This window comes from Selaginella moellendorffii, unplaced genomic scaffold (assembly GCF_000143415.4).
Source record: "Selaginella moellendorffii unplaced genomic scaffold, v1.0 SELMOscaffold_58, whole genome shotgun sequence".
Taxonomy (NCBI): Eukaryota; Viridiplantae; Streptophyta; class Lycopodiopsida; order Selaginellales; family Selaginellaceae; genus Selaginella; species Selaginella moellendorffii.
In genome coordinates this window covers 354629-366976 of record NW_003314319.1, presented here as the reverse complement: position 1 = coordinate 366976, position 12348 = coordinate 354629, and the positions used below count along the sequence as shown (strand labels likewise).

General features: G+C 44.3%; 5 protein-coding genes and 1 long non-coding RNA gene across 11 annotated transcripts; 4 read left to right on the top strand and 2 right to left on the bottom strand.

The window, feature by feature from the left end:
- The first annotated feature begins 14 nt into the window (after window positions 1–14).
- Window positions 15–821, top strand: LOC112351160 (pentatricopeptide repeat-containing protein At2g34400-like). Its single transcript, XM_024688503.1, has one exon. It carries the CDS (start codon window positions 15–17, stop codon window positions 819–821), a length of 807 nt encoding a protein of 268 aa, XP_024544271.1.
- A 462-nt stretch (window positions 822–1283) lies between these two features.
- LOC112351216 lies at window positions 1284–2906 on the bottom strand. Of its 6 annotated transcripts, none has more exons than XM_024688660.1 (4): window positions 2512–2906; window positions 2220–2430; window positions 2024–2137; window positions 1284–1954 (listed from the first exon to the last, which is right to left on the bottom strand). In XM_024688660.1, the coding sequence occupies exons 1-4, from the start codon at window positions 2739–2741 to the stop codon at window positions 1823–1825; spliced, it is 687 nt and encodes a 228-aa protein (XP_024544428.1). In that variant the 5' UTR covers window positions 2742–2906; the 3' UTR covers window positions 1284–1822. The 6 variants fall into 6 exon arrangements, with proteins under 6 accessions (XP_024544428.1, XP_024544427.1, XP_024544429.1 ...); XM_024688659.1 differs by having other exon boundaries at window positions 2220–2459; window positions 2514–2757; XM_024688661.1 differs by having other exon boundaries at window positions 2515–2757.
- On the top strand, window positions 2778–3153 carry LOC112351217. The gene is made up of 2 exons (XR_002994052.1): window positions 2778–2844; window positions 2903–3153. It is a non-coding gene; the product is annotated as an uncharacterized LOC112351217 (long non-coding RNA).
- A 2660-nt stretch (window positions 3154–5813) lies between these two features.
- Window positions 5814–6321, bottom strand: LOC9654930 (flavonol synthase/flavanone 3-hydroxylase). The gene is made up of 2 exons (XM_024688502.1): window positions 6121–6321; window positions 5814–6069 (listed from the first exon to the last, which is right to left on the bottom strand). The coding sequence occupies exons 1-2, from the start codon at window positions 6319–6321 to the stop codon at window positions 5827–5829; spliced, it is 444 nt and encodes a 147-aa protein (XP_024544270.1). The 3' UTR covers window positions 5814–5826.
- A 1259-nt stretch (window positions 6322–7580) lies between these two features.
- Window positions 7581–8282, top strand: LOC112351159 (probable transporter MCH1). The gene has a single exon (XM_024688501.1). The coding sequence runs from the start codon at window positions 7581–7583 to the stop codon at window positions 8280–8282; it is 702 nt and encodes a 233-aa protein (XP_024544269.1).
- Window positions 8283–8314: 32 nt separating this feature from the next.
- Window positions 8315–9247, top strand: LOC112351158. The gene has a single exon (XM_024688500.1). It carries the CDS (start codon window positions 8315–8317, stop codon window positions 9245–9247), a length of 933 nt encoding a protein of 310 aa, XP_024544268.1.
- The last annotated feature ends 3101 nt before the right edge of the window (window positions 9248–12348 follow it).

Here is a 12348-nt window from a genome sequence, read left to right as displayed (position 1 = left end):
ATCACCTCATCGACATGTATGGCAAGTGCGGGCATTTGGACGATGCCAAGGCTGTGTTCCAAAGCCTTGACGCGAGTAAGAGGAGCTCTCTCTCGTGGAGCGCGCTCATCACGGCTCACGGCTCATGTGGATCAATCGGAGGGGCTGTTGGCCTGCTGAACGAGATGGAGGAGCAGGGAATTCTCCCGGATCAAACCGCCCTCTTGCCAGCGCTCAATCTTTGCCCCACACACGGCGCTCTCGCAGGGGGCATTGTGGTACACAAAATAATAGCGGATCGTGGGCTGGAGAAGAATGTGATAATCTCAAATGAGATTATCAACATGTATGGAAAATGCAGCCAAATCGACCAAGCCAGAGCTTTCTTAGATAGAATGTATTTCCGAAACACAGGGTCTTGGAACGCCATTGTTTCAGCATATGCCCAAAATGGGCATCAGTCGGATGCAGTGAAAATGCTCTTTGTCATGCAGCTCGAGGGCGTCAAGATTGGAAAAATCGGATTCGTTACACTCCTCAAGGCTTGCTGCGGCCCAATGTTCCTGAAGACCGGCAGACTCATTCACTCTTGTCTTCCGGAGGATGTTCTCCATGAGACGGACGTCACAGCCGGAACGAGCCTTGTTCATATGTATGCAAAGTGTGGCAGCCTTGCGGAAGCGCGAGAGATTTTTGAGCGGATGAGCTGCAAGAACAAGTTTGCATGGTCTGCCATGATCAGCGCTTACGTAGAACACGAGGAAACGAGGTCTTCCCTCGAGTGTTTTTGTCTGATGCTGCTCAATGGTGTCGAGCCAGATGAGCTTTCGTGGCGGTTTTAGAGGCTTGCGGCGTCCTCAAGGCTGGATGTTTTGTCCACGGTTTGATCGAAGAGTGTGGCTTCCAGAGCGTCCCATTTGTAGGAAACACGCTGATAACCATGTATTCCCGGGAGGTGTGGCAGCGCATTTGAATCGAGGAGAGTTTTCCAGAGCATGGATTGTCCAGACGCAGTCGCCTGGTCGTCGATCATTGCAGCTCTCGCGGAGCAAGGCAATGGAAAAGGACTGCAGGGGATGGTGTTTCTTTGGCGCATGCAGCTAGAGAGCGTGAGGCCGAACAACGTAACTCTCCTGGCGGCGCTCAATGCGTGCTCGTCCCCGGCGTTTCTGCGCGGGGGCCGACAGATTCACCGTGGAGTCCGGCTATGACTCCTCTAACAAGATCGTGGGGAACGCGCTCGTCAACATGTTTGCAAAGTGTGGGAGCTTGCTTGATGCACGAGAAGCCTTCGCCAAGATCTCTCACAAGGATGCGACGTCGTGGAAAGCCTTGATCACGATCTACGTACAGTACCAGCATGGAAAAATCGTACTCGATTCACACATGCAGTTAGAAGGATTCCGGATGAACAACCACACTTCCGTAAACGCTATCATTGCCTGCACGGAGATCTCCTCCTTGAAAGATGGCAAGCGAGTCCACGGCTGGATTTGCGAGAGGGGAGTGGAGCTGGACGTTCTACTCGGCAACGCAGTGCTCAATCTCTACAGCAAATACGGGAGCCTGGACGCTGTTCTTCCAGCTGCGAAGAGAAGACGTGATAACCTGGAGTGCAATGGTGGGAGCCTACGATCGCCACGGCCACGCGGTGCGAGCTCTCACGCTCTTCCGAGTGATGCAAATGGGATCCGACACCATGCCAAACTCCATCAACTTCGTCAGCGTCCTCTCGGCGTGTAGCCACGCCGGGCTCTAGGACGCTCACTGCAGCTTTGTGTCGATGAGGAGCAACTATGGGATCGCCCCCGCTGCGAAGTACTACGTGTGCATGGTCGATCTTCTAGGGCGAGCCGGGAAGTTTGAGGAGATGGTACGTTTCGTGGTAAGCTCTCCAGTGGAGGGCGATGCTGTGGTGTGGAGGGCCGTGCTGGCGGCTTGCAGAAGCCTCGGCAAGTTGAGATTGGGAACCGAGCTGTTAAGCGGACTCGTGATTTAGAAAACAAGCGGAAAAGAGAAGATAAGCGAAGCAATCCTGACATACCCGGTATGAGAACGCCTGAGTTCCAACGTACGTAGAAGAGTTCCTCTTCTTCTTTTGCACGAGCATCCAGGTCTCTCTTGAATTTAGTGCTATGGGGCCGTAAGTTTGCTGGATCTGCAAACAGCGTCAAGTCAGCGTGATCTTTCAACACAGTGCAACAAGACGAAACAAGTCATATCGTCTTCTATTTCAATACCAGGATGTCCTTGAGACTTGTCAGTTGACTGATCGCTGGGTCCGGTCCTTCTGCATCCATGCACCCTGGACGCTCTTTTAAGAAGAACAAAGGAAGCAAGCTGGAAGCATTCACCAGAATTGCGGCATCGATTCCAGCTTCACTGAAAAGTGCTGTCTCTTTTCTTGCTTGATGGTCACCCATAGTTGCACCAGCACAGCAAGCTCCATGAGCAGCAAAGATCCTACAATCAGACGAATCCTGAGGAGCTTTACACTCAAGTCCACGAGAAATGCAGATAATTGAAGCACATACCAGTAGAGTGAGCTCGTGGGAGACAAGACCAGCCTTATTTTGTTGCCCGCATGAAGCGCAGATCTTGAAACGGTGACCCTTTGGGCAGGACACGAAGGCACCCAGCATTGGACACAGCACAGCCGCTTCCAGCAGCACGAAGCCAAATGCAGCTACCTGGATCCGCCATATTCGAGATTTACAAGTCTGCTCGTTAAGCCCTAGGGATGGCAGGCTTCTCGTTCTCATTCGGATATTCGTTCCGGAGAGCCGGCTGCTGGTCTCGGCCTTGCCAGAACTAAAAGAGATACAGTTTATTTGAAAAGCCGAATGCAGCAGCGTCTGGGCTGAGGTTCGATTTCATCCAATTGTTTGCATATGTTTGTAACTTGACTTTCGATTTTCTCCAGGATCAAGACGCCTGAGAGTCGCTTGGCATCTCTATGTTCGCAGCAATTTCGAACCGGTTCGTGGGGCAAAGGCCAAGAAAGGCGTTCTCGAGCCAGCCGGATCCACAGAGCTGTGACAGCTAGTGCTGAACAAAGGAATGGAGCATCTGGTGCATTGTCAATCCATACTGAAGAATCTCAATTGAGGCTATGGTGTTCCAGCTCCCCATTTAACCATGTCAATACCCTATAAAATCTCTCTCCTGATCTTGTTCCAGGGCACTGCAGCTGGCGGCACACCTAAGATTTTTGCGGATAGAACCGCCGGATTGCTTAACCCGGTTGGGAAAGAAGGCGTTTCAGCTTCAAATGGCACAGTTAAAAACGAGCATGGGTGCAGCCGGGTCCGGCAACGGTTCCTCATATTGTAAATGCACTGAGACAGATATTACAGCAGCAGCAGTGAGCACATTTGGCTTCTGCTTCTCGAGCATCACGTACATATTAGTGCTGGGCCAGCATGTTTGTACAGGAGGCGGGTAGGATCTCCCAGGCATAGATATCCTTTGGGAACAAACAGAAGTCGTGTTGTACCGAACAGATCGACCATGCAGAACTAATTCGGTTGAATGTGGATGTCGGCTGTCATACTTTGGAAGGTTTCTCAGGCGGCTGCAACAGGCGCACAAAGACCATAGCATCCCTTCCCTTGGAAGATTAATACAGCTTCAGCCAGGGCATAGCATGAGAATGGTCTAGGAAGAGGTTACAAGCCAGCATGGTTCGTATGCTGCCAGCATTGCATTTGCAGTCTACATTTTCCGTAACTTGCTTGCTCTGAGCGTAGCCACCTGACATGCTGCATTGTCGAATTCTCCACAGCGATTCACATACAGAGTTTCCATTATTTTTATCTGCAACCAAATTTCCAGGTTCGTTTTGATGATTTGATTTTTTGGAGAGAGCGTGACCAAGGAATAATCAAGGAAATTTATCTAGGACAGCTTATATACTTATTAACTTCACACGTTTCCTTATGGAATTAATACCACACCATATACGCAATTAGTGTTTTGGTTTTGGGCGCGGAGGTTCATCAGATCCATCGATTGCACATGGTGTAGCCTGGCTCATGCTGAGGTTGTGCCAAACTTGGAGGTACGGGAACAGCCCGAGTACACGGGCACACTCACTCTCCCTCAAAGCACGAAACACAGACCTGTATAAACAAAAGCATATATAGAACGCATACAAACAGTGGGAGATTCACCTGATAAACACCATCATGGGCATGGTGTTGATGGGAACACTTAAGCCAGCAATGCTGTCATGGTCCGTCACTATGGCTCCCAGACGTGGAGTCTGTCTGAAAGGTCCTTCACTGCTACTACTTGCACCTCTAGCTTTGAGAAAGTTTACACATCATTTGACACATACGATTTTAGATTTAGAATGGAAGTTTTGAGTTTCTAATGATGCCCTTTAAGCTGTGCAATGCACTAGGAACGTTCTCGGCATTGATGAACCACATTTTTGTACTTTACCTAAAGCATTTTGTGGTCATCTACATTGACAGATATCTTGATTTATAGCGAGACGCTAGAAGAGCATGTTGAACACTTGACGAAGGTGTTTGAGAAATTAAAAGAACACCAACTATATATTAAAACGAACAAATATAACTTTTCTCAATAAGAGGTAAAGTTTCTTGGGCATGTGGTAAGCAAAGATGGGCTCAAGGTGGATCTTGAAAAGGTCTAAGCGATCTAGGAATGGGAATAACTATTGAATGTACACAAATTAAGAGCATTGTTAGGGTTATGTAACTACTACTGAAAGTTTTCAAACACTATTTAAAAATACCCCTACCTTTAATGGACTAAACAGGAAAAGGGAAAATGGTATGGACAGCGAGGTGGCATTTATCCATCTCAAAAGAAGTTGAGGAAGGCTCCTGTGTTGGCATTACTAAACTTTGGTAAAGACTTTGAGGTAGAAATGGATACTTCAAACTTTGCGTTAGGCACAGTTTTGAAGCAAGATAATGTTCTTCTCAAAGAAGTTGAAGAAAGCTTAGCAAAAGTGGCCTACCCATGAGAAGAAATTATTTGCGGTGATCAAAACACTCAAGGAGTGGTGACATTACCTTGGGAGACACTTCAAAGTTTACACGAATAATATGGCAATGAAACACTTGTTATCACAACCCGACTTAAGAGGGAAATAAGGTTGGTGGGCCAATGCTTTAGGCAAGTTTGATTGTGAGATTCTCTAGAGATTTTGGAATCTCCTTGTTAATGATCTTGCAGATTTAGTTGAGCATCAAGATTCAAGGTCGTCCATAGCATTGGAATATCACCCAGCAATCTAAGGATTGTGCCAGAGAGTGAATTGGTGCTGAGATTCAGTGAGATGAGGTGGCCAAATGATGCCAAGCAATTCATATAGACGACTAGTGCACTGTCCATGACTGTTGATTCGCAGCTGGGTTGCCTCGGCCGTGAACCTGTCCACCAATGCACTCTTGGACTTGCTTCACTTTGGCGCTTCCAGGGCCTCTAGAGCTAGGACCTCTTCCATGCATCACTGATCCATGATTGCAAAGCTTCACGGATGCTTGAAGGGTCTTCGACGTGATAATGGGGTGTCTCGGCCTGGAGAGTTTAGGAACACAATAGATCTTTCAAGCTAGTAGATATTGAAGATCTCCAGGCCTGCTGCAGTTCCACGTACATGAGCACTAAATGAACTTAGCAACGGCGAAGCAAGAATGGAGCTGTGGAGCATCCTGCCTTTGTAGAGATCTTTGGAGACAGTTCTCTCTTATAAAATAAGGCAAGGAGCTCGACCCTGGATCAGATCTTGCGAAACTGAGCTGCCTTGACAGGGGGATGGCGAGAAGATTTATTATTTGTATTATTTTATTTAGTTAACAGCTCGTTGGTTTAGTTTATTTGGAGCTTTTGTGAATGCTTGCCATCCAAATATTTTGTGTAGACATTTGTGATGTGCTCTTGGTATAAGGTTGACTTGTAGAGTGGCGGGTTTTGCTCATCAATAAGTTCTGGCAGGGGTCCTATCACAGCATCCCGTGATGGATTGCAAAATGCCACGATGGAGAGACGAGTTTGATCAGGCTGGACAAGGACTCGGTGCTCAATGCTCTTGTATTTTCCATTGCTCAAAATCTGGCATGGAAAAGAACAAAGCCATGATAAAAATCAATCCAAGTCACTTACTTCAAGCTGATCAGCGATGTTCACAATGAATGCATTCTTTATAGGCTTCAAGTCGTACCAGAGATCACCTTTCCTGGCCTGGAGTCCGCCAACTTGATCTTCAAACAGGATTGTCAAACCGCCACTATCGGTGTGGCCATTCATCCCAAGAGCAAGGTCGGGATTTGGGCACAGCGGATAGTAATTTGATCGCAAGATCATCTCCGAGTCTCCAAACGATTTCGCGAGGCAGTTTGAATCCAGCCCGAGTCCTTCAGACAAAGCAGACATCAGAGTCTGACTCAGATGTCTCACGCTTGAAACATAGCTGGAAGCGAGCCTCCTGCAATATCCAAGAAACCAAGCAATCTCATGAAATCCAGATTAGTCAAGCTCATTTACTTGTAGCAGGCTGGTTTTTCCGGCCATGGATGCTCTTTTTCTCTGTTTGAAAAGTAGTGCTGAAAGTGGTCGTGCCACTCCATATGAGTCTCTTGAGAAGGTGTCATACTCGTGCAGTACCGCACGGGCACAAACACCTCCTCCGTATAATACTTCATCTTCTCCTCAATAGGAAGATCAAAGAGCTCAAGCACTCCATGGACCATGCCTTGCATGGTTGCAACAGGAATCCCGTGGTTGATCACCTGCATGTGACATCATATTATGAATGATCCTTTTGAGCAGGTACACATCAAAATACCTGAAAGATGCCCCATTCACTCGAAGCCTTGCACAAAGTTTGAACAAATTTCTCTCGGTCACTCTCCAATGCAGCCATGTCAATCACAGGGATCTCCACTCCAGGAACGATCAAATGCTTCACAGCTCGGTGGCTGGGAGGTTTGATATAACGGCCAGGAATGGTAACGAGGCCATTATCCATGAGAGCTTTGACACCCTTTGGAAGAACATCAGTCTGCTGATTGACATTTGCAACAAAGGAAGGCATAGCTACAAAATTAGGAGGAAACAAGATGAATGAGGTTGCATAGAATTGGTGGGTTTATATAGTTGATTTTTCATGATGTTAAAGTCCAAGTTGGTGGCCGCGAAAGACCTTCTTTCTAGGTGGCAGCCCACCTGGCCATCGCCTCAATTCCTTAAAACATCACGTCTTTTCTTTTTCGAGACTCTGGATAGTAAGCGACGAAGCCGGCAGCAGCAGCGAAGGAGGGAGCCGACATCGCGGCTTCGATTTTCTACATCCATCAGTCACAAGATTACCGAAATAACATAAATAGATAGTTGTAAGCATGAGACTGATGGATGCAAGAATGCCACGATTGAAAATTAGAGCTACATCTTGCAGATCTTCCTGGTCTTCAGTCCTTGTTGTGCGCTGCTTGGACACAATTTCTTTCTGAAAGAGCCGGGTAGAAAAACTAAGACAGTGAATATGTTCTCTTTCGATTTGAATTTCTTCCTTTAAATATATATGCTCTCCACTCTTATTTCAATCTAAAGTTTAGCTTAGGATCATGGTTGGGACGATCAAACACCTCTACAACAGTCAATGGATGGTTGCATTGGCAAGTTTCTTCCTCATGATCTCCACGGGAGGAGCACTCAACAACTTCAGCCTCTTCTCGCAGCATCTCAAGCTGTCCCTCGACTACAACCAAAAAAATATCAACACCATAAGCTTATTTAAGGACGTTGGCACCAGCGTCGGGATTCTCTCCGGCCTCCTCTATGATCTCACCGGGCCCTGGGTCGTGCTCCTCCTTGGATTCGCGCTAAACTTTGCTGGATACTTCACGATATGGCTGGCTACAACGCAGAGAATAGCACAACCCCATGTCTGGGAACTGTGCTTCTATCTCTTTATGATCGGCGCATCGGCAGCCTTCACCACCACCGCTGTTCTTGTGGCCTGTGCCAAGAATTTCCCCAAGAACCAGGGCATGGTTCTTAGTCTTCTCGACAGTACGCAGGGATTGAGCGTTGCGATGTTCACGCTGCTTTACCAGGCCTTTTTCTCTCGCAATGACGATTCATTCGTTCTCTTGCTGGCCTGGTTTCCATCACTCTTGTGCCTTCTCTTCGCGTTTTCCATTCGATCCGTCCCACTCGACGGTCGCTACAATGACTCGAGAACGCTCTTCGTCTTCTTGTCAGTAACTTTGATCCTGGCTGGATATCTCATGGCTATATCATCCTCCAGCACTTCGTGCGCCTAGAGTCTCGGATCATCAAGGCCTTCTTTTCCATTATGCTGATCATTCTCTCCATCCCAGTTCTTGTGGTTCTGAGACAGGAATCCAAAACCCTCCGGCATCGCCTTCGCGAAGAAGTTGATGTTGATCTAGTGGAGAACGCAGCGATAGAAACTCCTCAAACAGATTATCAAGACGTAGATCCTCCGGATCATGGGGCAGACGCCGCTGCTCCAGCCATCGCCTCGCACATTTCGATCTTCTTCTTTAAAGGATCGCCCGTCAAGCGAGGAGACGATTTCACAATCCTCCAGGCGCTCTGTAGCATCGACATGTTTCTCATCTTCGTGGCTTCAACCTGTGGCATTGGCGCTGTGCTAACCGTGACCAACAATTTCGGCCAGATTGGAACGTCCCTTGGCTACTCCCAGGCCGGAACAAACACTTTCATCGCCCTCCTTAGCATCTGGGACTTCAACGGTGGCGTTGGCGTTGGCTTCATCTCGGACATATGCCTCGCCAGCTATGGCGTCGCAAGGCCCTTCTTCCTGTGCCTGGTTCTCTTGCTTCTGTCGCTTGGGAGCTTGATAATCGCTCTTGGGCTTCCCGGAGCGCTCTTCTACGGCTGGGTTTTGATTGGGCTGTCAATCGGTGGCCAGTGGTCGGTTCTTTACACCATGATAGCGGAGATCTTCGGGCTCAGGTTCTATGGGACGCTCCAAAATGTAACTTACGTCGCTAAGGCTCTGGGAACTTATGTTTTGTCCGTCCGGGTGGCAGGAGTTTTATACGACTGCGAGAGTAAGCTTGGACCGAGCAATGGAAGTTTGGATGGTGATGAGCTCCTTTGCCATGGACCACATTGCTACAGAACAACCTTTTTCGTAATGGCTGGAGTGTGTTTGTTTGCATCCATTGTGAGCTTGATCTTGTCCATTAGAACAACAAAGTTTTATAGTGTCACTCTTCGAAAGAGATTAATTGATTAATAGATGTTAGCTGCTGAAATGAAAAGTAAAACTTCTACAAGCTGCTGAAATGAATAGTAAACTTCTACGCATAATCCGATTAGCCTAAAAATTTTAGATTATATGCAATTACTCACTTGAGTTATTATTTTAAATGCAAAGTCAAACCAGCCCATCAATAGTTGATGTTTTATGGGATAATTTCTCAATAAGACAGATAATCATGCAAAAGAAAGACCATGAGATTCTCTTGTATGCAATGGATATTAATATATATGATCAAAAAGGAAAAAATTGTAACAATCATTAGCAAATATTTACTATTTAATTTGGTGAGATTAAATACAGTGTAAGACTTCTTTTGGTAGATAAAGTGATTAGAAGCAGTATACAATAATCTTCATGATAATAAATTACATGAAAGATTAGAAACTCAAAAAGTAAATAATAATTAACTAACTATAAAATAGAGAGAGCATAGGAAAAAAATTATAATGAAGATTGCCACATGGCAAGTTGCCCAAAGACAAATACAAAATCTATTTACTAACACTAATGCTTTAGTTTTAAAGTATATTATCTTGAATATTAAACAAACCATTAAAATTCTCATTATTTTGCATTTTTAATAGCTGCACTATGCATGTAGCAATGTTTGGTTATAATAGTGTCATTCCTGTTTACTATTATTGAATAATCTAAATGATCAATAATCATAAATACATTTATAACTTACAGGTTTGCTTAAACAATCCAAAAAATAATCTAAAGTATTCAATTATAATAATTTACTCTTTATAAACTCTTTAATTATAAATTTAGGTTGTAATAGCTAAAGGGCTATTTAGTTTTACCATTATCTAAGACTCTTAATTGATGTATATTTCATAATGACAATTTGGTTCCATTCTTCAGACAAAATCTATAAACAAAGTTCAGTTTGTAATCGCTCCACAACTGATCCACACTCTTTCCAGTCAGATCCTGGAAGTAGTTTTCACTCCACCCGTCATAGAGCTTCTTGTTAAGCTCTGCCACAAAGCTGGGATAGAGATCGTTGACATAGTTTAGAAACAGTGCAGTCACGGTATACCCCTCGTCCCAGTGGCTCCCCGACCCCACAAACCCATTGGTCGACACACCTAGCTTAGCCTTGAGCCTCATAAAGTCGGCAATCCCCTCGATCAGTCCCTGCGGCGCCCGGCTCCCGTCCTTGCCGAACCACTGCCAAATGTGAGTCATCTCGTGGTACAAGACGCCTCGGAGCTCAAAAACCAAGTCTCCAGTGAAAGTAGCAACAAACTGTGCGCTGAGATGGATCTCCACACCAATGGCGTAGGCCACCCCAGGCATGCCGTCCACTGTGAAGTGGATGGTGTCAATCTCCTTCTTGGGTGTGTCGGGGCTCATATACTCGAAGCCAAGCTGGACGAAGGCCATGGCATCGGCGAGGATGGAGAGGGCTCCATCTACTCCCATGACAGAGTCGAAGCGCTGGCCTCCCGGGGATTCTGGGGTTGTGTTGGCGCCTGTGATGGAGGTGCCTTGAGTTACCTGGAATGCACAAATTGGATGTCTTCAACTTGTGAAAGCTGATATTGTCCTCCATATTTTGAATATGAAAAATTGGAATATCTATTTTTAGACAATGATTCAACCTCAATATTGTGAATGGAAGAATAGCAAAGTGAATGGTGATTGACATGTGGAGTTGGAAGTGTAAAAGAGCTTATATCTTTCACCTATTTTGTCACCCTATTATGCACCACAAATAATATTATTAGATACTAAAGTTTTAGAAATTAAAAAATAGAAAGTGAAAAACTAAAAATATAACTATTCATAATTTAGAGGTTAAAGTGTTATTTAGAATTAAATTCTGAAGTGAAGATCTAAATATTTTTTTTCTTAATTTATAAAGCTATAAACATTAATACTTACAATCCGCTATACTTAATACTATTTAAATCCAAATATGCTTAATTCCAAGTATTTGAAGACCTTTAACCATTTGGGAAAATAGATGCTCATTTCCTTCTATATTTAAACTTTTATAAACCATTTTTTTGAGTCATTCTCAATTGCTTACATTGCATCATGCTTCAAAAGGCATAAATGGAAGTTATCCCTCAAAAAAAAAAAAAAAAAAACCCAACCAGAAGAAACTAGATTATTAAATGTCAATCTCAATATGTGGTGTGATATGGTATGATTCCTCTAGCCAATTAATAAAGTCATACTTGAGACCTTTTGAATGCCAAATGTCATTTTTGTTGGCTATAATCCACTATGCTTCTATGTAAATTCATGTTTTCTTGAGCAAAGGTTATCCCTTGGGTCGAGCCTAACTAAAGGGAATTGAACTATTAAATATTAATATCAACATATGGTGTGATATGGTGTATTTAATTAATAAAGTCGAACTCAAGGTTTCTTAGATGCTAAATTGTAAGCTTTGAAATTTGGACTTTCCAGTATGTTAACATATTTGTAGCACATGTGATCATGGAATAAGATTTGGATATACTATCACTATGGATCTTTAAAACTTTAGAGGATAAATGGGGATAAAATAACCACTAAAGGCTTTTTCATTATGGTTTAAGGGGAGAGAGATAGGGTGCATTACATGTGGTATCAAAGAAAATGACATAAGTTCAATTCCTATTGATTAATGGCTACTTAAAACCCACTTATAATCATGCATAGGAAGGATCCACTAGTGCTATGCTAAACAGCTATGGACTAGCCTATTTGCCACTTATAGCAAACCTAGGGAAAATTTACTTTTACCCATAGTACATGAAACCACTCATGGAACCACCAATAGACTAACATTATTCCTACCAACTTAAAGTGTAACTTTGAGTTGTTAATGTGCCTTACTTACAAGCCCAAATGCAAACTCATGCAAACAAAACATTTCAATCCATTTTATAAGCCCAAGCGCAAGCTCACATAATATGGTATAAAAAAGTAACCAAAATCCATACCCAAAGAACAAATGCAAAGCTTTTGCATTTAGATATATACCCACTTAAATCATTGTTTTCATCTTTGCGTATACAATGAGACTAATTGCCCAATTTCATTGGATAGTATTTGTTAAAACTCATCCTCTA

What these genes read in the sequence shown, in the direction of transcription:
- LOC112351159 (XM_024688501.1), top strand. Translation starts at nt 7,581, where the DNA reads ATGGTTGGGACGATCAAACACCTCTACAACAGTCAATGGATGGTTGCA.
- LOC112351216 (XM_024688659.1), bottom strand. Translation starts at nt 2,741, where the DNA reads ATGAGAACGAGAAGCCTGCCATCCCTAGGGCTTAACGAGCAGACTTGT. An exon ending in CAAGTCTCAAGGACATCCTG is followed by an intron (nt 2,138 to 2,219) that starts GTATTGAAATAG and finishes CGCTGTTTGCAG; the next exon opens with ATCCAGCAAACTTACGGCCC. An exon ending in CTCAGGCGTTCTCATACCGG is followed by an intron (nt 1,955 to 2,023) that starts GTATGTCAGGAT and finishes TCCGCTTAACAG; the next exon opens with CTCGGTTCCCAATCTCAACT.
- LOC112351158 (XM_024688500.1), top strand. Translation starts at nt 8,315, where the DNA reads ATGCTGATCATTCTCTCCATCCCAGTTCTTGTGGTTCTGAGACAGGAA.
- LOC112351160 (XM_024688503.1), top strand. Translation starts at nt 15, where the DNA reads ATGTATGGCAAGTGCGGGCATTTGGACGATGCCAAGGCTGTGTTCCAA.
- LOC9654930 (XM_024688502.1), bottom strand. Translation starts at nt 6,321, where the DNA reads ATGATCTTGCGATCAAATTACTATCCGCTGTGCCCAAATCCCGACCTT. An exon ending in ACATCGCTGATCAGCTTGAA is followed by an intron (nt 6,070 to 6,120) that starts GTAAGTGACTTG and finishes TTTCCATGCCAG; the next exon opens with ATTTTGAGCAATGGAAAATA.